Source organism: Nerophis ophidion, linkage group LG06, assembly GCF_033978795.1.
Source record: "Nerophis ophidion isolate RoL-2023_Sa linkage group LG06, RoL_Noph_v1.0, whole genome shotgun sequence".
Taxonomy (NCBI): Eukaryota; Metazoa; Chordata; class Actinopteri; order Syngnathiformes; family Syngnathidae; genus Nerophis; species Nerophis ophidion.
Genome location: NC_084616.1, coordinates 2,783,422 through 2,807,794, shown reverse-complemented (window position 1 = coordinate 2,807,794; position 24,373 = coordinate 2,783,422). Strand labels below are relative to the sequence as shown.

At 39.9% G+C, this 24,373-nt stretch overlaps 1 protein-coding gene across 1 annotated transcript; it reads left to right on the top strand.

Moving 5' to 3' along the window:
• The first annotated feature begins 171 nt into the window (after positions 1-171).
• Positions 172-22,096, top strand: LOC133554075 (troponin C, slow skeletal and cardiac muscles-like). The gene is given in 7 exon segments (XM_061902458.1): positions 172-280; positions 9,765-9,795; positions 15,595-15,765; positions 15,884-15,952; positions 15,955-15,994; positions 20,385-20,521; positions 21,929-22,096. Coding segments are annotated over 7 exon segments (504 nt in total). The 5' UTR covers positions 172-256; the 3' UTR covers positions 21,961-22,096.
• Positions 22,097-24,373: the final 2,277 nt, after the last annotated feature.

Sequence of the window (24,373 nt, the reverse complement as noted above, 5' to 3'; positions counted from 1 at the left end):
GACTGAACCTCAGTCCAATATTATTTTCTCTCCCGGACCTTGCAGGCGCGGCTAGTAAATATCACAAAGACAGTTCCTAAATCCACCCAGCGCTTCTTTTGTTTCCTATTTATAGACACCTTTTTTTTAACTCCCTGTTTCTGTCAATCAGCTCCTGAACCCCCTCCTTCTTTTTTTTTTTTTTTTTAAGGCCACCGTGTCCTAACACTGAAGGCAGAAGTCATTAGACTCGAGGCGGCGGCGAGGAGCAGCAGCGATGGACGACGTCTACAAAGCAGCCGTGAGTACACATGGAAGATGAGATGTTTGATGTGTGGGGGGAGGAGGGAACATTGGGAACATTGGGACCGTTGGGAACATTGGGAATATTGGGACCGTTGGGAACATTGGGAACATTGGGAACATTGGGAACATTGGGAACATTGGGAACATTGGGAACATTGGGAACATTGTGACCGTTGGGAACATTGGGAACATTGGGAACATTGGGAACATTGGGACCGTTGGGAACATTGGGAACATTGTGACCGTTGGGAACATTGGGAACATTGGGAACATTGGGAACATTGGGACCGTTGGGAACATTGTGAACATTGGGAACATTGGGAACATTGGGAACATTGGGACCGTTGGGAACATTGGGAACATTGGGAACATTGGGAACATTGGGACCGTTGGGAACATTGGGAACATTGTGACCGTTGGGAACATTGGGAACATTGGGAACATTGGGAACATTGGGACCGTTGGGAACATTGGGAACATTGTGACCGTTGGGAACATTGGGAACATTGGGAACATTGGGACCGTTGGGAACATTGTGAACATTGGGAACATTGGGACCGTTGGGAACATTGGGAACATTGTGACCGTTGGGAACATTGGGACCGTTGGGAACATTGGGAACATTGGGAACATTGGGACCGTTGGGAACATTGGGAACATTGTGACCGTTGGGAACATTGGGACCGTTGGGAACATTGGGAACATTGGGAACATTGGGACCGTTGGGAACATTGGGAACATTGTGACCGTTGGGAACATTGGGACCGTTGGGAACATTGGGACTGTTGGGAACATTGGGAACATTGTGACCGTTGGGAACATTGTGAACATTGTGACCGTTGGGAACATTGTGAACATTGGGACCGTTGGGAACATTGTGAACATTGTGACCGTTGGGAACATTGTGAACATTGGGACCGTTGGGAACATTGGGAACATTGGGACCGTTGGGAACATTGGGAACATTGTGACCATTGGGAACATTGGGAACATTGGGAACATTGGGACCGTTGGGAACATTGGGAACATTGGGAACATTGGGACCGTTGGGAACATTGGGAACATTGTGACCGTTGGGAACATTGGGACCGTTGGGAACATTGGGAACATTGGGACCGTTGGGAACATTGTGACCGTTGGGAACATTGGGAACATTGGGAACATTGGGAACATTGGGACCGTTGGGAACATTGGGAACATTGTGACCGTTGGGAACATTGGGACCGTTGGGAACATTGGGAACATTGGGAACATTGGGACCGTTGGGAACATTGGGACCGTTGGGAACATTGGGACCGTTGGGAACATTGGGAACATTGGGAACATTGGGAACATTGGGACCGTTGGGAACATTGGGAACATTGTGACCGTTGGGAACATTGGGACCGTTGGGAACATTGGGAACATTGGGAACATTGGGACCGTTGGGAACATTGGGAACATTGTGACCGTTGAGAACATTGGGACCGATGGGAACATTGGGAACATTGGGAACATTGGGAACATTGGGAACATTGGGACCGTTGGGAACATTGGGAACATTGTGACCGTTGGGAACATTGCGACCGTTGGGAACATTGGGAACATTGGGAACATTGTGACCGTTGGGAACATTGGGAACATTGGGAACATTGGGACCGTTGGGAACATTGGGAACATTGGGAACATTGGGAACATTGGGAACATTGTGACCGTTGGGAACATTGGGAACATTGGGACCGTTGGAAACATTGGGAACATTGGGAACATTGGGACCGTTGGGAACATTGGGAGCGTTGGGAGCGTTGGGAACATTGGGAACATTGGGACCGTTGGGAACATTGGGAGCGTTGGGAACATTGGGAACATTGGGAACATTGGGAGCGTTGGGAACATTGGGAACATTGGGACCGTTAGACCCGGTCATGGTCAAGTCAGAGGAGCCCGAGGTCGAAATCGCTCCAAAAGACAGCGGAACCTCCATTTATGAACTCAAATGGTTCTTGAATCGGGTTCATAATTCAAAAAGTTTGTATAATGAAGCAAATGTGTCCATTAGAAACAAAGTGAACATGAATAATGGCTTCCAGTCGGGACAAAAGTTCATAGTTTAGTGAAGGATTATTGAAGACTATATACAGTACTTACTGTACATCAAACAAAGAACAACAAGCAGGTGATGAATGATAGACTTTTAATTAAATGGTGCAGCTTTTTACATTCATGAATGAAAAACGAAAAAAAAATAGTAATAAATAACACATATTGTGCACCTAATAGTCGCACTATGTTGAGATACATCTGTCTTTATTAACAAGTGAAAGCAATAACACAAAAGTCCCTTTGGTGCACTCACAAACGATCAGAAATCACAAAAATCCTTAACTTTAACAAACATCTATTTTAAAAAAAAAGAAAAAGAGCTTAACTGTGCTTTATATATGCGCACATACACAGAAGTCCCTTTGGTGCACTCACAAACTATCAGAAATCACAAAAATCCTTAACTTTAACAAAAAGCTTTACAAAAAAAAAAGGTGGACTGTGCTGCACACGCATGCACACACAGAAGTCCCTTTGGTGTACTCACAAACGATCAGAAATCACAAACATCTTTCACTTAAAAGAAAGCTTTAAAAAAAATAAAAATATAAATAAAAAAGCTGAACTGTGCTTTATACATGTGCGCATACACAGAAGTGCCTTTGGTGCGCTCACAAACGATCAGAAATCACAAAAATCCTTCACTTTAACAAACAGCTTTTTATTTAAAAAGCTGAATTGTGCTGTACACACGCCCGCACACCCGGCAGTCCCTTTGGTGTACTCACAAATGATCAGAAATCACAAAAATCCTTAATTTTAACTAACAGCTTTTTAAAAAAAAAAATTTAATAGTCAGTTCTTATCACAACTAAAAACTTGGTGCTCCTAGAAATGAGCAGGCAGTGGGCAATAAGGGCTGTGCCGAAGAACTGGGCAAGAGACGGTCTTTTCCTCTGGTGCGTATTTTACAGAAAACAGAGCGCAGCGGGATATATCAATCAATCAATCAATCAATCAATCAATGTTTACTTATATAGCCCTAAATCACTAGTGTCTCAAAGGGCTGCACAAACAACTAAGACATCCTCAGTAGGTCCACATAAGGGCAAGGAAAAACTCACACCCAGTGGGACGTCGGTGACAAAGATGACTATGAGAACCAAATAAGCCACACCCACTAAATTTTCAAAGACAAAAATATTGCTCCATATTAGCCACAGCAGACTATATTATATATGTTGTGAAATGAGTTATTTACACATGAATATTTTACAAATGTTTATTTACATACCTTAAATGTTTCCAAATGGTGTCTGTAACACGGCAGTAAAACGGCTGACCAAACAAAACAGAAGTCATCGTCATGGACGCACTAGCTGCGCAAGCTAGCTCTCTAATCAGCTAAACCAGGGGTCACCAATGTTGTGCCCGTAAGGACCAGATGAGTCGCCCGCTGGCCTGTTCTAAAAATAGCTCAAATAGCAGCACTTACCAGTGAGCTGCCTCTATTTTTTAAATTGTATTTATTTACTAGCAAGCTGATCTTGCTTTGCTCGACATTTTTTATTCTAAGAGAGACAAAACTCAAATAGAATTTGAAAATCCAAGAACATTTTTTTAAAGACTTGGTCTTCACTTGTTTAAATAAATTCATTTATTTTTTTACTTTGCTTCTTATAACTTTCAAAAAGACAATTTTAGAGAAAAAAATACAACCTTAAAAATGATTTTAGGATTTTTAAACACATATACCTTTTTACCTTTTAAATTCCTTCCTCTTCTTTCCTGACAATTGAAATCAATGTTCAAGTAAATTGATGTTTTTATTGTAAAGAATAATAAATACATTTTAATTTAATTCTTCATTTTAGCTTCTGTTTTTTGTGGAGAAATATTTGTGAAATATATCTTCAAACTTCTGATTAAAATTGAAAAAAATTATTCTGGCAAATCTAGAAAATCTGTAGAATCAAATTTAAATCTTATTTCAAAGTCTTTTGAATTTCTTTTAAAATTTTTGTTCTGGAAAATCTAGAAGAAATAATGATTTGTCTTTGTTAGAAATATAGCTTGGTCCAATTTGTTATATATTCTAACAAAGTGCAGATTGGATTTTAACCTATTCAAAACATGTCATCAAAATTCTAAAATTAATCTTAATCAGGAAAAATTATTGAATTATAAAAAATGTATTTTTTTAATTTTTTCAAAAAGATTCGAATTAGCTAGTTTTTGTCTTCTTTTTTCGGTAGAATTTTGAATTTTAATGAGTCGAAATTAAAGATAAAATATGTTTCAAAATTTAATTTTCATTTTTTATGTGTTTCCTCCTATGTTAAACCCTTAAATTAAGTGTTTTTTTCATCATTTATTCTCTACAAAAAACCTTCCGTAAAAGGAAAAAAATGTATGACGGAATGACAGACAGAAATACCCATTTTTTTTATATATATAGATTTATTTATTTATTAAAGGTAAATTGAGCAAATTGTCTATTTTTAGCAATTTATTGAAGTGTGTATCAAACTGGTAGCCCTTGGCATGAATCAGTACCCAACAAGTGATTCTTGCTTTCAAAAAGGTTGCTGACCCCTGCTCTAAACAGACTCCATAACTCCACGGTGACGTTTTGCAAAATTCATGAAACTGAAACAATGAAAAAAAGAATGTCATTATAAGTTAATAATACCAACACCTGTAAATGTGTTAGCATATTAGCTAATGCTAATGATGATAGCTTCATTACATTAAAATAGCGCATACAAATAATTATTAAAAAAAAAAACTCCTATAGACATCACACATTGGACAGTTTAGTAAGCAAGAATTGTTGTAGTTATATTGAAAAACTTAAAAGTGTTGTAGTTATATTGTAAAAACTTACAAGTGGTGAATGGAGAATCTATACCAGTAGAAACACTGTGGACGGCTAGAAGACTGAACGGCAACTGAACACGTGGGGCGGTATAGCTCGGTTGGTAGAGTGGCCGTGCCAGCAACTTGAGGGTTGCAGGTTCGATTCCCGCTTCCGCCATCCTAGTCACTGCCGTTGTGTCCTTGGGCAAGACACTTTACCCACCTGCTCCCAGTGCCACTCACACTGCTTTAAATGTAACTCAGATATTGGGTTTCACCATGTAAAGTGCTTTGAGTCACTAGAGAAAAAGCGCTATATAAATATAATTCATTTCATTTGAAGTGAATGATATATACCGGTTACTCATCAGTTACTCAGTACTGATGAGGCGGTATAGCTCAAACCTGCAACTTGAGGGTTGCAGGTTCAATTCCCGCTTCCGCCATCCTAGTCACTGCCCTTGTGTCCTTGGGCAAGACACTTGACCCACCTGCTCCCAGTGCCACCCACACTGCTTTAAATGGAACTCAGATATTGGCTTTCACTATGTAAAGCGCTTTGAGTCACTAGAGAAAAGCGCTATATAAATATAATTCACTTCACTTCACTCAGTCGAAACAATGCAGCAACTGCAGTGAGCAAACTCCTCCAAAAGAGGGCGCCACAGCACAAACAACAACCCACCTCTTCAGTGTGTTTAGCCACACCGTCTCATGAGCCGCAGGGTTCAAAGCATAAGGAAAAAAGTAGCGGCTTATAGTCTGTAATTTACGGTAAGTCCGCTTTGGTTTATTATATTCCAGAAAAGTCCAGTCTCACCACAATTAAAAACCTCTTTAAAAGGAACAAGCACAAAACAGCTGCTGGTCGGACACAAAATGAACAAAATGAACGTACTCAGAGATATATTTGTGCATTAAAAGTTTGTCAAAGGAAGAGTTGACAACTAAATCCAGGTTCCACTTTATCAAAATAATTTCCCAATAGAATTGATGTTAATACTGCAAATATTACAACACAATTGAGATATCGGCGTGACTTTTTATCTGCACACATCACTTGCACGCTTGGAAACTACCTCAGTGACAATGTACATAAACAGATGGACATAAAAGGAACAGCTGATGGTGCTCCTAACACACACACACACACACACACACACACACACACACACACACACACACACACACACACACACACACACACACACACACACACACACACACACACACACACACACACACACACACACACACATTCTTTTATTTATGACCTTCTTGAGACCTGCAAAAAATGCCTCCCTCTTTAGGAGCAGCCTTTCAAGATATATAAAGAAGTGTATTTACAACATGAATAATATATACATACTATGCAAATAGTATGAATGAATGAATGAATGTTTATTTATATAGCCCCAAATCACAAATGTCTCAAAGGACTGCACAAATCATTACGACTACAACATCCTCGGAAGAACCCACAAAAGGGCAAGGAAAACTCACACCCAGTGGGCAGGGAGAATTCACATCCAGTGGGACGCCAGTGACAATGCTGACTATGAGAAACCTTGGAGAGGACCTCAGATGTGGGCAACCCCCCCCTCTAGGGGACCAAAAGCAATGGATGTCGAGCGGGTCTAACATGATACTGTGAAAGTTCAATCCATAGTGGCTCCAACACAGCCGCGAGAGTTCAGTTCAAAGCGGATCCAAGACAGCAGCGAGAGTACCGTCCACAGGAAACCATCTCAAGCGGATCAGCAGCGTAGAGATGTCCCCAACCGATACAGACGAGCAGTCCATCCTGGGTCTCGACGAGCGGTCCATCCTGGGTCTCAACTCTGGACAGCCAGTACTTCATCCATGGTCATCGGACCGGACCCCCTCCACAAGGGAGGGGGGGACATAGGAGAAAGAAAAGAAGCGGCAGATCAACTGGTCTAAAAAGGAGGTCTATTTAAAGGCTAGAGTATACAAATGAGTTTTAAGGTGAGACTTAAATGCTTCTACTGATGTGGCATCTCAAAATTTTACCGTGAGGGCATTCCAGAGTACTGTACTGGAGCCCGAAATGAAAACGCTCTATAGCCCGCAGACTTTTTTTGGGCTTTGGGAATCACTAAAAGCCGGAGTCCTTTGAACGCAGATTTCTTGCCGGGACATATGGTACAATACAATCTGCAAGATAGGATGGAGCTAGACCGTGTAGTATTTTATACGTAAGTAGTAAAACCTTAAAGTCACATCTTAAGTGCACAGGAAGCCAGTGCAGGTGAGCCAGTACAGGTATATATGTATGTATATATGTATATAAAGGTATATACAGTATAGGTATATATGTATGTATATATGTATATAAAGGTATATACAGTATAGGTATATATGTATGTATATATGTATATAAAGGTATATACAGTATAGGTATATATGTATGTATATATGTATATAAAGGTATATACAGTATAGGTATATATGTATGTATATATGTATATAAAGGTATATACAGTATAGGTATATATGTATGTATATATGTATATAAAGGTATATACAGTACAGGCGTAATGTGATCAAACTTTCTTGTTCTTGTCAAAAGTCTAGCAGCCGCATTTTGTACCAACTGTAATCTTTTAATGCTAGACATGGGGAGACCCGAAAATAATACGTTACAGTAATCGAGACGAGACGTAACAAACGGATAGATAATGATCTCAGCGTCTTTAGTGGACAAAATGGAGCGAATTTTAGCGATGTTACGGAGATGAAAGAAGGCCGTTTTAGTAACGCTTTTAATAATATTAATAGCTTGTTGTAAAAAATGAGTTGGAATTTCACAAGAAAAACTCAGAATGTTGGCAGTTATAACAAAAGTCGTCATTTTACTCGACGCAAGTCAAAATCTTACAAGAGAAACTGAACATTAGTGCAAAGTTACGATGAAAGTTGTCATTTACTCAATAACAGTCACAATTTTACAAGAAAACTTTAAAATGTTGGCATTATTATAACTTTCTTGGCAAAATTATGACAAAAGTCATAATTTTACTAAAAAAATAAAGTCACTATTTTACAAGAACAATAAAATGGCAAAGATTGTCATACAAGTCAGAATTTTACATGACAAATGTCAGCATTTTGCATCAAAAAGTAATAATTTTACATAGAAAAGTAATGATTTTTACTATAAAATATTGCAATATTACAGAAACAGAAAGATGTGAAATTGTTCCCAATTTCATAAGAAAAAAGTTGACACATTGTGAGAAAAAGACTGATTTTAGTTAGAAAAAAAAATTCAGAATTTTTTGTTTGTAATTGGTTTTTAATCTTCATTATTTACTTCAAGTTATTACAGTATGTCTCTATATACATATATATATATTTATTTAAATACATTTTAGCCAAAGGGGTGCATTTAAAGTTCTTACACACACTTGTTATTACATATGTTGGCCAGAGGGGGAGAACTTCAAATTTGTAAACACTTGTTATTTCATATGTTGGCCAGAGGGCCTCACTTTGACAGATGTCACCAGCAGGGGTCGGGAACATTTTTTGGCTGAGAGAGCCATGAAAGCCAAATATTTCAAAAAGTATTTCTGTGAGAGTCATATCATCTTTTTTAACACTGAATACAACTAAATGTGTGCATTTTTGAGACCAACATTTTTAGAGTATAATAAGTCTCTTATTCTTTTTAATAACATTGTTATTCTAAAGCTAACCAATAATAAATATAATACTTCTTACCATTAACGCGACTTCTTGAACAGGTGCAACAGAAAACGAAAGGTTGGATTAAAATGCATGAAAATGTTTTATAATTTGAAATTTTTTTTTAAGACTTTGATTACCAGCGGAATTATTGATTATTTATCGTGTTAAGCAACGTCAGCTAAGATTTATCTGAGAGCCAGATGCAGTCATCAAAAGAGCCACATCTGGCTCTAGAGCCATAGGTTCCCTACCCCTGCTTTAAGCATTAGACACCTTTTTACCTGCACTCTGCCTCCCGCTGTTTCCCACATCTACAAAGCAATTAGCTACCGACTGCCACCTACTGATATGGAAGAGTATTACACAATAACTCGGCTTAGCTCGGTTAGGAGAGCGGCCGTGCTAGCAACCTGAGGGTTCCAGGTTCGATTCCCGCTTCCGCCATCCTAGTCACTGCCGTTGTGTCCTTGGGCAAGACACTTTACCCACCTGCTCCCAGTGCCACCCACACTGGTTTAAATGTGACTTAGATATTGGGTGTCACTTTGTAAAGCGCTTTGAGTCACTAGAGAAAAGCGCTATATAAATATAATTATCTGAGAGCCAGATGTTGTCATCAGAAGAGCCACATCTGGCTCTAGAACCATAGGTTCCCTACCCCTGATGTTATTGGGACCATCATTTATGTCATCACTTCTTCACACCTCCTCATATGGAAGATACTCTTCCTTCTTCATGTCTCAAGAAGGATAGAAACACACACACACACACACACACACACACACACACACACACACACACACACACACACACACACACACACGTTCAGCAAGTGATGATGATGATGATGAGTATTTGAGTGCTGCTACTGTTTGTCCCCTCAGGTTGAGAACTTGACTGAGGAGCAGAAGAATGGTAAGTAACTTCTGGAAGTGACGACACAACATCCACAGCAAGGTGACCAAAGTGTGACTCGTGGCTCCTTTTAAAAATCCATCCATCCATTTCCTACCGCTTATTCCCTTTCGGGGTCGCGGGGGGTGCTGGCGCCTATCTCAGCTACAATCGGGCGGAAGGCGGGGTACACCCTGGACAAGTCGCCGCCTCATCGCAGGCCACTAGGGACGCTAGGGATGCTAGGGACACTAGAGACGCTAGGGACGCTAGGGACGCTAGAGACGCTAGAGACGCTGGGGACGTTAGAGACGCTGGGGACGTTAGAGACGCTAGGGACGCTAAGGACGCTGGGGACGCTGGAGACGCTGGAGACGCTAGGGATGCTAGGGACGCTAGAAACGCTAAGGACGCTGAAGACGCTAGGGACGTTAGAGACGCTAGGGACGCTGGGGACGCTGGGGACGCTGGAGACGCTGGGGACGCTAGAGACGCTGGGGACGCTGGGGACGCTAGGGACGCTAGAGACGCTAGGGACGCTAGGGACGCTAGGGACGCTAGGGACGCTGGGGACGCTAGGGACGCTGGGGACGTTAGAGACGCTAGGGACGCTAAGGACGCTGGGGACGCTGGAGACGCTGGAGACGCTAGGGATGCTAGGGACGCTAGAAACGCTAAGGACGCTGAAGACGCTAGGGACGTTAGAGACGCTAGGGACGCTAGGGACGCTGGGGACGCTGGGGACGCTGGGGACGCTGGGGACGCTAGAGACGCTGGGGACGCTGGGGACGCTGGGGACGCTAGGGACGCTGGGGACGCAGGGGACGCTGGGGACGCTAGAGACGCTGGGGACACTGGGGACGCTAGGGACACTGGGGACGCTAGGAACGCTAGAGACGCTAGAGACGCTAGGGACGCTGGGGACGCTGGGGACGCTGGGGACGCTGGGGACGCTAGGGACGCTAGAGACGCTAGAGACGCTGGGGACGCTGGGGACGCTGGGGACGCTAGAGACGCTGGGGACGCTGGGGACGTTAGAGACGCTGGAGACGCTGGAGACGCTAGGGACGCTAGAAACGCTAAGGACGCTGAAGACGCTAGGGACGTTAGAGACGCTAGGGACGCTAGGGACGCTGGGGACGCTGGGGACGCTGGAGACGCTGGGGACGCTGGGGACGCTGGGGACGCTAGAGACGCTGGGGACGCTGGGGACGCTAGGGACGCTAGAGACGCTGGGGACGCTGGGGACGCTAGGGACGCTAGGGACGCTGGGGACGCTGGGGACGCTAGAGACGCTGGGGACGCTGGGGACGCTAGAGACGCTGGGGACACTGGGGACGATAGGGACGCTGGGGACGCTAGAGACGCTAGGGACGCTGGGGACGCTGGGGACGCTGGGGACGCTAGGGACGCTAGGGACGCTGGGGACGCTGGGGACGCTAGAGACGCTGGGGACGCTGGGGACGCTGGGGACGCTAGAGACGCTGGGGACGCTGGGGACGCTGGGGACGCTAGAGACGCTAGGGACGCTGGGGACGTTAGAGACGCTGGAGACGCTGGAGACGCTAGGGACGCTAGAAACGCTAAGGACGCTGAAGACGCTAGGGACGTTAGAGACGCTAGGGACGCTGGGGACGCTGGGGACGCTGGGGACGCTGGGGACGCTGGGGACGCTAGAGACGCTGGGGACGCTAGGGACGCTAGAGACGCTGGGGACGCTGGGGACGCTAGGGACGCTAGGGACGCTGGGGACGCTGGGGACGCTAGAGATGCTGGGGACACTGGGGACACTGGGGACGCTAGGGACACTGGGGACGCTAGAGACGCTAGGGACGCTGGGGACGCTGGGGACGCTGGGGACGCTGGGGACGCTAGAGACGCTGGGGACGCTAGGGACGCTGGGGACGCTGGGGACGCTGGGGACGCTGGGGACGCTAGGGACGCTGGGGACGCTGGGGACGCTGGGGACGCTGGGGACACTAGGGACACTAGGGACGCTGGGGACACTGGGGACGCTAGGGACACTAGGGACACTAGGGACGCTGGGGACGCTAGAGACGCTAAGGACGCTGGGGACGCTGGGGACGCTAGAGAAGCTAGGTACGCTGGGGACGCTAGGGACGCTAGAGAGGCTAGGGACGCTAGAGACGCTAGGGACGCTAGGGACACTAGGGACGCTGGAGACGCTGGGGACGCTGGAGACGCTGGGGACGCTAGGGACGCTAGAGACGCTAGAGACGCCGGGGACGCCGGGGACGCCGGGGACGCCGGGGACGCCAGGGACGCCAGGGACGCCAGGGACGCCAGAGACGGCAGGGACGCCAGGGACGGCAGGGACGCTAGGGACGCTAGAGACGCTAGGGACGCTAGAGACGCTAGGGACGCTAGGGACGCTAGGGACGCTAGGGACGCTAGAGACGCTAGAGACGCTGGGGACGCTAGAGACGCTGGGGACGCTAGAGAGGCTGGGGACGCTAGAGACGCTGGGGACGCTAGAGACGCTGGGGACGCTAGAGAGGCTGGGGACGCTAGAGAGGCTGGGGACGCTAGAGACGCTAGAGACGCTGGGGACGCTAGGGACGCTAGGGACGCTGGGGACGCTGGGGACGCTTGGGACGCTAGAGACGCTAGGGACGCTAGGGACGCTAGAGACGCTAGGGACGCTAGGGACGCTAGAGACGCTAGAGACGCTAGGGACGCTAGGGACGCTAGAGACGCTAGGGACGCTAGGGACGCTAGTCGTTCTCCCAGGAAGGCAGACAGACTACTCGGGACATGGCATTTAGGTAAAAACATGACTTAATTTAAACTAAAAAAAGATACAAACAAAAATCGCTCACAGCGGAGGCACAACTTGGGCTAAGAAGAAAGCTAACGCATAAACAGACTATGAACATAAATCAAACAAAACTTACTTGGCATGGCATGAAGCACCAAACTATGGCAAGGCATGAAACAAGTCAGCACAGAGCAAGAAAAGATCACATAATGACGTCAGGGCGACTGACTGGCAAAGACAAGCTTAAATACTGCCTCTGATTAGTGCTCGGCAAGCAGGTGAGCGGGCATTTTGTCCACCAGAGACAGGTGGACAAAATGAGTAACCAAGGAAACCAGACAAGGGAGTGGAAAAAAAACAGGAACTTAAAGAGTCCAAAGGACAAACAGCACATGGCCAAACAAAAACATGATCAACAGACATGACATTTGATTTATTATTGGTTAGCTTCAGAATAATAATGTTATGAAAAAGAATAAGAGACTTATTATACTCTAAAAATGTTGGTCTTACTTCAAAATGCACGCATTTAGTTGTATTCAGTGTTAAAAAATATGATATGGCTCTCAAAAAGGTTCCCGACCCCCGCCCTATGACATCTGCATGACGTGAAATTATGATTGCTAATGTAAAAAAAAAGAAAAAATCACGCCAGCACTGGCCCTTAGATGACATATCATCTGACATTCATGCAAGTTCTTATAGGAAAGGTGTATCAAAACTTTTGACAGGTGAAGAACTGAGCAAGACACTTCACCCTTGCTCCTGATGGGTGCTGGTTAGTGCCTTGCATGGCAGCTCCCTCCATCTGTGTGTGAGTGTGGAAATAGTGTTAAGCGCTTCGAGTTCTTTAAAAAGGTAGAATAGTGCTATACAAGTATAACCCACAAGTTCCAGGTTCAATTCCCGCTTCCGCCATCTGCCGTTGTGTCCTTGGGCAAGACACCTGCTCCCAGTGCCACCCACACTGCTTTAAATGTAACTTAGATATTGGCTTTCACTATGTAAAAGCACTTTGAGTCATTAGAGAAAAGTGCTACATAAATATAATTCACTTCACTTTCAGAGTGCTGCCTTGGAGCACTTTTGTGTCCTCACACATCTCAAAATCAAAGTTACTCCCTTGGTCAGTATTCACAATCTCAGCATGAATAAATAAATGACATATTCTTGAAACCGCAAGTCATTGATCATCAGAATGTGTGTCATGTATTCATGCTGACATTGTGACAAGTGATGTTTCAACATTAATGATAGTTTACATCTTTTACACAAGTGTTCTTCTTCTCCTCCTCTTTGGCCTTGCTGTTTAACCATTAAACAAAGAACATGGCAACATCGCCCCCTGGAGTTACAAACTGGGATGGCTAACAGATTTGAGTCCAACAGCAGGAAGCTAAAGAGCTACTTAGCAAGGATACAAAGATGTATGACATGCCAACAATGTGATTGTTGTTTAACGCAAACAAAGATCCAGACTGAAGAAAGGGAGAAGGCAGGCTTAAATACAATCAGAAATCAAAACACAGAAGCAGGTGGAAGAAATACAAAAGCATGATAACGGAACAAACATGGAAGTTCACCAACTGAGAATCGAAAGAGTCCAAGAACAAATAAAATACACAAAAGGACTCAAAAACCAAATAATGTATGACCGGGCGGTGGATCTTAACACACACACACACACACACACACACACACACACACACATATATGTATATACATATATGTGTGTGTATAAGGAGATTCCATCTCCTGATGATTGAGGGAACCCCTCATGAAACAGTTCTGTAGAGATGAAGTAGTCTTGTGATTTTTCCCACACCTACATATATATATATATATATATATATACACACATATATATATATATACACACACATATATACATATACACACATATAAACATATATATATATACACACATATATACATATATATACACACATATATATATATATACACACATATATACACACATATATATATACACACATATATACATATATACACACACATATATACACACACATATATACATATATATACACACATATATACATATATATACACACATATATATATATACACACATATATATACACACACATATATACATATATATACACACACATATATACATATATACACACATATATACATATATACACACATATATACACACATATATACATATATATACACACATATATATATATATACACACATATATACACACACATATATACACACATATATACATATATATATACACACATATATACACACACATATACACACATATATACATATACATACACACATATATACACACATATACATATATATACACACATATATATATATATACACACATATATACATATATATACACACATATATACATATATATACACACATATATACATATATATACACACATATATACATATATATACACACATATATACACACATATACACATATATACATACACATATATACACACACATATATACATATATATACACACATATATACATATATATATATAATGTATAAAACAAAGTGCAAAGCCATAGGCTGACACAATTTCAGTAAATAATTTACATGTGTAACAAAACATCATCGTTTTCCCAGCTTTTTGCTCGTTAGAGGTAGAGAGTTTTTTAACAGAGTTCTAAATCTTTTTTAAAGACACAAAAACAGGTCGGGTATTGAGAAACTTACATTTATGAATATAAAACTTAGCCAATAGTATGAGCTTGCAGAGGTAAAATTCATTTTTTTTCATAAAGTGTAAAACCAAACAGCACAACTTTAAAAGCAAGCAGACATTTAAACTCCTGCTTCTGGAGGCCCTGGGCAGATGGCGTCGGCATGGCAACGCACAGGAAGATCAAATCTGCTGGGACAAAAAGAAATGTGTCGTACAAAAATCTCAAATCTGCTGGGACAAAAAGCAAAGTGTCGGACATAAAGCAGTGCAGCCCACAGATGATGAAAATAAAAAGAGTATCCTTGAAAATCTCACTTGTCAGAATTCAAAGCGGCCTTCGACGTCTTCGTCCAAGATGCGGAGGACGGCTGCATCAGCACCAAGGAGTTGGGGAAGGTGATGAGGATGCTGGGACAAAACCCCACCCCCGAAGAGCTGCAGGAGATGATCGACGAGGTGGACGAAGACGGTATGTTGGCAAACATTGTGGAGTGTCAGCCGTGTGTTGTCTTCTGCTGTTCTCAGGCAGCGGGACTGTGGACTTTGAGCAGGTCCTGCTGATGATGTTGTCTTCTGCTGTGATAATGTTGTCTTCTGCTGTCCCCAGGCAGCGGGGACCGTGGACTTTGATGAGTTCCTGGTGATGATGGTGCGCTGCATGAAGGAGGAGAGCAAAGGAAGGCAGAAGAGGAGCTGGCCGAACTTTTCCGCATGTTTGACAAGTACTTTGACTTCAGACCTCCTTTGGCTGCAGCGGCTCTGTGGGACCTTTTGTCTCATGCTGTGAGAATCCTGCTTATCACCCGAGCATTAACCCGAGAACTCCCAAGGTTTTCCTCCTCCCCTTGAAATTCAGAGAGACATTTTCATAATATATTTGATCTTGTAAAACTACATTCATTTTTTTCTTGGAAATTCTCAAAATACTCCTAACAATTATTGTATAAAAACTTTCTTTTAATAATGCAACTTAGTTGGCTTAAAAAATGTGTAATTTTTTTCATTAAAACAGCATTATTTTTTTTCACAATAATGCATTTTTCTAAAAATAAAAAACAAAAACAAAATTCCACTATATTTTACTTAATCCCATAAAGTTGCACTTTTTTAAAAATTTCTACACAATTCTTGTGAAATAACTTTTTCTCAATATATCATTTTTTAAAATGTTTTTAAATACTTTAAAAGTCTCACCAGTATTGAAAATGTTTTCAAACATGACTTTTTTTCATAATATATGTGACTTAATCCTGTAAAATGGCTTTTTTTTCTTAAAAAAAAAAAAATAAAGCACTTTTTTGTCAAAAACATTTTTATTAAAATATTCTACACAATTCTTGCAAAATAACTTACATCACAATATTGCTTTTTAAAAACATTTTTAAATATTTTCCACTATATATTGACATTAATCCTGTAAATATTCCTAAATTATCACACAACTTTTTTTCTCATGTAAAATGGCATCTTTTTTCTTAAAAGTATTTGTTCTTAAAATATTCTGCATAATCATAACCTTTTTCTCACAATATTGCAATGTTGTCAAAAGAAAAAGACTTCACAATATATTTGACTTTATTCCTGTGAAATGGCGTATTTCTTGTAATTGTTTACTTTGTTCTCAAAATATTATAAACTTTTTCTCAAAATGAAACATATTTATTTTCTAATGATATTTGACTTCATTATTGTAAAATTACATCATTTTTGTTTTGTCAAGTAAAATGTTTTTCTCAGAAACTTAGTAAGTCTTGTATGGACAACTTTTCTCTAAATATTGCATATTTTTTTCAAAAACAAATGACTTTTCACAATATATGACTTACATCATGTGAAAAGTCATAGTTTAAAAAAAAGTTGTTCTCAAAATATAAAAAAAAATCATATTTCTACACGTCTTAAAAAAATTGTTTTCCACATAAGTGCCATATACTTTTTTTTTACAATATATTTAAAGTGGCATCATTTTTTCTTGTAAATTTAACATGTTTCCTCCAAATTTCCCCTCATATATTATTTATGAGAATTTTCTCCTCACAATATTACTAACTTTTTCAAAATTGAAAAAAAACAACAACCTTTTTTCATAATATATTTGAAGTGAATTATATTTGACTTTAATATTATAAAATGAGAACAATATTGTCCCGTAAAATATTTATGTTTCTCCAAAAATAGACCTGGATGACAACTTTTCTCACAATCTTGCATTTTTATTCTAAAACAATATGTGACTTTAATCATTTAAAAATGGCATAGGTTTTTTCTTCAAAAAGTTTTTTTCTGAAAATATTTCTCTGCAATTGTTGTAAACTAACTTTTTCTCGCAATGGTATTTTTCCCAAAACAATTAAAATCATTTTTTTACAATATATTTGACTTTACTCCTGTAAATTGACATCATTTAGTTGTGTACATTTTTTCTCAAAATATTCCTTCATAATTACTTACAATGAGACATTTTCCTCACAATATTACTAACATTTTCAAAATAAAAAAAAATCTTTTTTTTATAATATATTTTAAGTGAATTATACTTGACTTTAGAATTGTAAAATGACATTTTTGTCCTGTAAAAGAAAAAGAAATCCTCAAAAGTCTTGTATGACCACTTTTTCTCACATTATTGCATATTTCTTCAAAATAAATGAATTATTCCATAATATGTGACTTTAATCATGTAAAATGGCAGTTTTTTTTCTTAATAAGTTTCTCAAAATATTTTTTTATAAAATATTTCTTTACAATTCTTGTAAAATAACTTTTTTCACAGTAGAGCATTTTTCTCAAAACAAAATACTTTTTCACAAAATATTTGACTTTAATCCTGTTAATTGCCATCATTTATTTTTGTATTTTTTTTCGTCAAAATATTCCGTCATAATTATTTACAATGAGAACTTTCCTTCACATTACTAACTTTTTCAAAATAAAAAAATATCTTTTTTCATAATGTATTTTGAGTTATATTTGACCTTAATATTGTAAAATTACATTTTTGTCCTGTAAAATAACAATTTTAAAAATCCTTTACGTCTTGTATGACAACTTTAACTTATTCTCACATTATTGCATATTTTTTCAAAATAAATTACTTTTTCCACAATAATTTACTTTAATCATGTAAAATGGCAGTTTTTTTTCTTAAAAAGTTTCTCAAAATATTTCTATACAACTCTTGTAAAATAATTTTTCTCGCAATAGTGCATTTTTCTCAAAACAAAATACTTTTTCACAACATATTTGACTTTAATCCTGTAAATTCGCATCATTTATTCTTATGTTTTCTCCAAATATTCCGCCATAATTACTTACAATGACATCTTTCCCTCACAATATTACTTTTTTTTCCCAAAATAAAAATAGATCTTTTTTCATAATATATTTTAAGTGAGTTATATTTGACTTTAATATTGAAAAATGACATTTTTGTCCTGTAAAAAAAAAAAAAACCTCAAGTCTTGTATGACAACCTTTAGTCACATTATTGCATATTTTTTCAAAATGAATTACTTTTTCTACAATATGTGTTTTTAATCATGTAAAATGCCATAGTTTTTTCTTTTTAAAAATCTAAATATTTCTATACAATAATTTTAAAATAACTTTTCTTGCAAAGTGCATTTTTTTTAAAACAAAAAGCCTTTTCACAATATATTTGACTTAAATCCTGTAAATTTGCATAATTTCTTCTTGTAAATTTTTCCCCCCAAAATATTCTGTCATAATTTACAATGAGAACTTTTCCTCACAATATTACTAACTTTTTCAAAATAAAAAATGATCATTTTTCATAATGTATTTTAAGTGAGTTATATTTGACCTTAATATTGTAAAATTACATTTTTGTCCTGTAAAATCAAATTTTAAAAAATCCTTTACGTCTTGTATGACAACTTTAACTTATTCTCACATTATTGCATATTTTTTCAAAATAAATTACTTTTTCCACAATATATGACTTTAATCATGTAAAATGGCAGTTTTTTTCTTAAAAAGTTTCTCAAAATATTTTTTTAGCAAAATATTTCTATACAATTCTTGTAAAATAATTTCTCGCAATAGTGCATTTTTCTCAAAACAAAATACTTTTTCACAACATATTTGACTTTAATCCTGTAAATTCGCATCATTTATTCTTATGTTTTCTCCAAATATTCTACCATAATTACTTACAATGAGATCTTTCCCTCACAATATTACTTTCTTTTTTCCAAAATAAAAATAAATCTTTTTTCATAATATATTTTAAGTGAGTTATATTTGATTTTAATATTGAAAAATGACATTTTTGTCCTGTAAAAAAAAAAAAATCCTCAAGTCTTGTATGACAACCTTTAGTCACATTGTTGCATATTTTTTCAAAATGAATTACTTTTTCTACAATATGTGTTTTTAATCATGTAAAATGCCATAGTTTTTTCTTTTTAAAAATAAAAATATTTCTATACAATAATTATAAAATAACTTTTCTTGCAATAGTGCATTTTTCTTAAAACAAAAAGCCTTTGTCACAATATATTTGACTTAAATCCTGTAAATTGGCATCATTTCTTCTTGTAAATTTTTCCCCCCAAAATATTCTGTCATAATTTACAATGAGAACTTTTCCTCACAATATTACTTTTTCAAAATAAAAAATGATTATTTTTTTTCAGAATATATTTTAAGTGAATTATATCGAACTTTAATCATGTAAAATGGCATTTTTGTCCACAATGTGACTTGAATCATGTCAAATGTCATAGTTTTTTCTTTAAAAAAAAAGTTTCTACACAATTCTTGCAAAGAAAAGCTTTCCCTCACAATACTGCTTTAAAAAAAACAATTTTCCCACATTACATTTGACTTAATCGCTGTAAATATTCCTACAAAAGATGGTACGACATCTGCAACTTCAAGCAAGTGTCTTGTTGAGCGACACCGGGACAAACTGTACTAAGGTTGAAATGAGACTTGAGCAGACAAAAGTGTTGAGAAGAAATTGTTCTTCACTCACGTTTAAACGAGGATGAGGCAAAAAGGAACCCAGACCCGCTGCAAAGTGCTTAAAAGTTGCTGAAACGAAAGGAAAGTTGTTTAAACGAGCTTTTTCCCGCTTGTTCCGTGGAGGAATGGCGATGGTTACATAGACCTGGAGGAGCTGAAGTCCATGCTGGATTCCACCGGGGAAACCATCACTGAAGACGACATCGAGGAGCTGATGAAGGACGGCGACAAAAACAATGACGGAAAAATAGATTATGACGGTAAATCAGCTTGTTGCCTGCCTGCTGAGACTCAAACTCACATCAGAACACAATAATCCTGGTCATTGATGAGGGCTGCACGATATATATATATAAATAAACATACACATATATATATATATATATATATATATATATATATATATATATCTTGATTAGATTATCCAGAGAATAGTGCTCGATACCGTGGTAGAGCGCAATATGTAGGTGTGGGAAAAATCACAAGACTACTTCATCTCTACAGAACTGTTTCATGAGGGGTTCCCTCAATCATCAGATTTATGATGATTGATTAAATAATACAGTTGTGTAGTAGACCTAAGTATTCATTAAGTACCACCATGATGACAACATTAAATACAGTAGTGTAGTAGACCTAAGTATTCATTAAGTACCACCATGATGACAACATTAAATACAGTAGTGTAGTAGACCTAAGTATTCATCAAGTACCACCATGATGACAACATTAAATACAGTAGTGTAGTAGACCTAAGTATTCATTAAGTACCACCATCATGACAACATTAAATACAGTAGTGTAGTAGACCTAAGTATTCATCAAGTACCACCATGACAACATTAAATACAGTAGTGTAGTAGACCTAAGTATTCATTAAGTACCAACATGATGACAACATTAAATACAGTAGTGTAGTAGACCTAAGTATTCATCAAGTACCACCATGAAGACAACATTAAATACAGTAGTGTAGTAGACCTAAGTATTCATCAAGTACCACCATGACAACATTAAATACAGTAGTGTAGTAGATCTAAGTATTCATTAAGTACCACCATCATGACAACAACATTAAATACAGTAGTGTAGTAGACCTAAGTATTCATTAAGTACCAACATGATGACAACATTAAATACAGTAGTGTAGTAGACCTAAGTATTCATCAAGTACCACCATGAAGACAACATTAAATACAGTAGTGTAGTAGACCTAAGTATTCATCAAGTACCACCATGACAACATTAAATACAGTAGTGTAGTAGATCTAAGTATTCATTAAGTACCAGCATAATGACAACATTAAATACAGTAGTGTAGTAGACCTAAGTATTCATTAAGTACCACCATAATGACAACATTAAATACAGTAGTGTAGTAGACCTAAGTATTCATTAAGTACCACCATCATGACAACATTAAATAGAGTAGTGTAGTAGACCTAAGTATTCATCAAGTACCACCATGATGACAACATTAAATACAGTAGTGTAGTAGACCTAAGTATTCATCAAGTACCACCATGATGACAACATTAAATACAGTAGTGTAGTAGACCTAAGTATTCATTAAGTACCACCATGACAACATTATAATAATACAGTAGATTGTACATGAATGACAAGATGTTGATCTAATGTTTGATTTCCTGTGTTCTCCCCAACAGAGTTCCTGGAGTTCATGAAAGGTGTTGAATAAAAATGATTTAGACCAAGGACTTTCTTCCCCTCGCTGAGTCACCTCCTCCATGTTTACCCTGCACCTCCTCAGTCAGGCTGCCATCATTTACCTAACACTAAGACAAAATAAGAAATAAAACCCTTTTCTAAACATCTGTGTGTCTGTGTGTGTGTGTGTGGGGGGGGAGGGGGGTGTACGTGTGAGGTGACACCTTCAATCCAGGTGGGAGGCGGAGTCTTTCCAGAAAGGTAAGGAGCGCCGTCTCAGAAAAATGAAGAAAAGTATATTTTACAAACCGACTAAGCTAAAATGTCCATCTGTTTTTTTCAGTTTTCCAGTTACGTTTGACCTCAATTTCTTACACATTTCAATATTATTTCTCAAAGCATATTTTTTTTAAACATTTACAAAATACAATCTAGATTTTACTGTAAAAATCAGGCAGCTAAGAGGAAATAATTTTACTGTAACATTTACATATTTTTTTTTACAGCATATTACTGTAAATGGAGAAAACAGTACTTCTGAAACTGTTTGGCCACAATACCCAGAAATATGTTGGAAGGAGAAAAGGGTGAGGCCTTTAATCCCAGGAACACCACACCTACCGTCAAGCATGGTGGTGGTAGTATTATGCTCTGGGCCTGTTTTGCTGCTAATGGAACTGCTGCTTTAAATGAGACAATGAAAAAGGAGGATTAGCTCCAAATTGTTCAGGACAAGCTAAAGTTATCAGGGGGGAGGTTGGGTCTTGGGTGCAGTTGGGTGTTCCAACAGGACAATGACCCCAAACACACCTCAAAAGTGGTAAAGGAATGGCTAAATCAGGCTAGAATGAAGGTTCTAGAATGGTCTAGCCAAAGTCCTGACCTAAATGGGTGGACAATGCTGAAGAAACAAGTCCACGTCAGAAAAGCAACACATTTAGCTGAACTGCAGCAATTTTGTGGTGAAAAATGTAAGTAGAAGCTTGTGGATGGCTAGCAAAAGTGTCTTATTGCCAACGGACATGTTAGCAAATATGAACATTGCAGTATGTATACTTTTCACCCAGTCACATTTTCATCCATCCATCATCTTCCGCTTATCCGAGGTCGGGTCGCGGGGGCAACAGCCTAAGCAGGGAAGCCCAGACTTCCCTCTCCCCAGCCACTTCGTCTAGCTCTTCCCGGGGGATCCCGAGGTGTTCCCAGGCCAGCCGGGAGACATAGTCTTCCCAACGTGTCCTGGGTCTTCCCCGTGGCCTCCTACCGGTTGGACGTGCCCTAAACACCTCCCTAGGGAGGCGTTCGGGTGGCATCCTGACCAGATGCCCGAACCACCTCATCTGGCTCCTCTCCATGTGGAGGAGCAGCGGCTTTACTTTGAGTTCCTCCCGGATGGCAGAGCTTCTCACCCTATCTCTAAGGGAGAGACCCGCCACACTGCGGAGGAAACTCATTTGGGCCGCTTGTACCCGTGATCTTATCCTTTCGGTCATGACCCAAAGCTCATGACCATAGGTGAGGATGGGAACGTAGATCGACCGGTAAATTGAGAGCTTTGCCTTCCGGCTCAGCTTCTTCTTCACCACAACGTCCGCATTACTGAAGACGCCGCACCGATCCGCCTGTCGATCTCACCATCCACTCTTCCCTCACTCGTGAACAAGACTCCTAGGTACTTGAACTCCTCCACTTGGGGCAGGGTCTCCTCCCCAACCCGGAGATGGCACTCCACCCTTTTCCGGGCGAGAACCATGGACTCGGACTTGGAGGTGCTGATTCTCATTCCGGTCGCTTCACACTCGGCTGCGAACCGATCCAGTGAGAGCTGAAGATCCCGGTCAGATGAAGCCATCAGGACCACATCATCTGCAAAAAGCAGAGACCTAATCCTGCGGTCACCAAACCGGAACCCCTCAACGCCTTGACTGCGCCTAGAAATTCTGTCCATAAAAGTTATGAACAGAATGGGTGACAAAGGACAGCCTTGGCGGAGTCCAACTCTCACTGGAAATGTGTCCGACTTACTGCCGGCAATGCGGACCAAGTTCTGACACTGATCATACAGGGAGTGGACCGCCACAATAAGACAGTCCGATACCCCATACTCTCTGAGCACTCCCCACAGGACTTCCAGAGGGACACGGTCCAATGCCTTCTCCAAGTCCACAAAGCACATGTAGACTGGTTGGGCAAACTCCCATGCACCCTCAAGAACCCTGCCCAGAGTATAGAGCTGGTCCACAGTTCCACGACCAGGACGAAAACCACACTGTTCCTCCTGAATCCGAGGTTGGACTATCCGGCGTAGCCTCCTCTCCAGTACACCTGAATAAACCTTACCGGGAAGTAGAACCATAATAAACTCATCTCACGCTGCTGCTAAGGTGGGCTTGCAACAGTTTCATTGCTTGTGGTTGGTGCAGCTCACACTAAACACTAGCAGG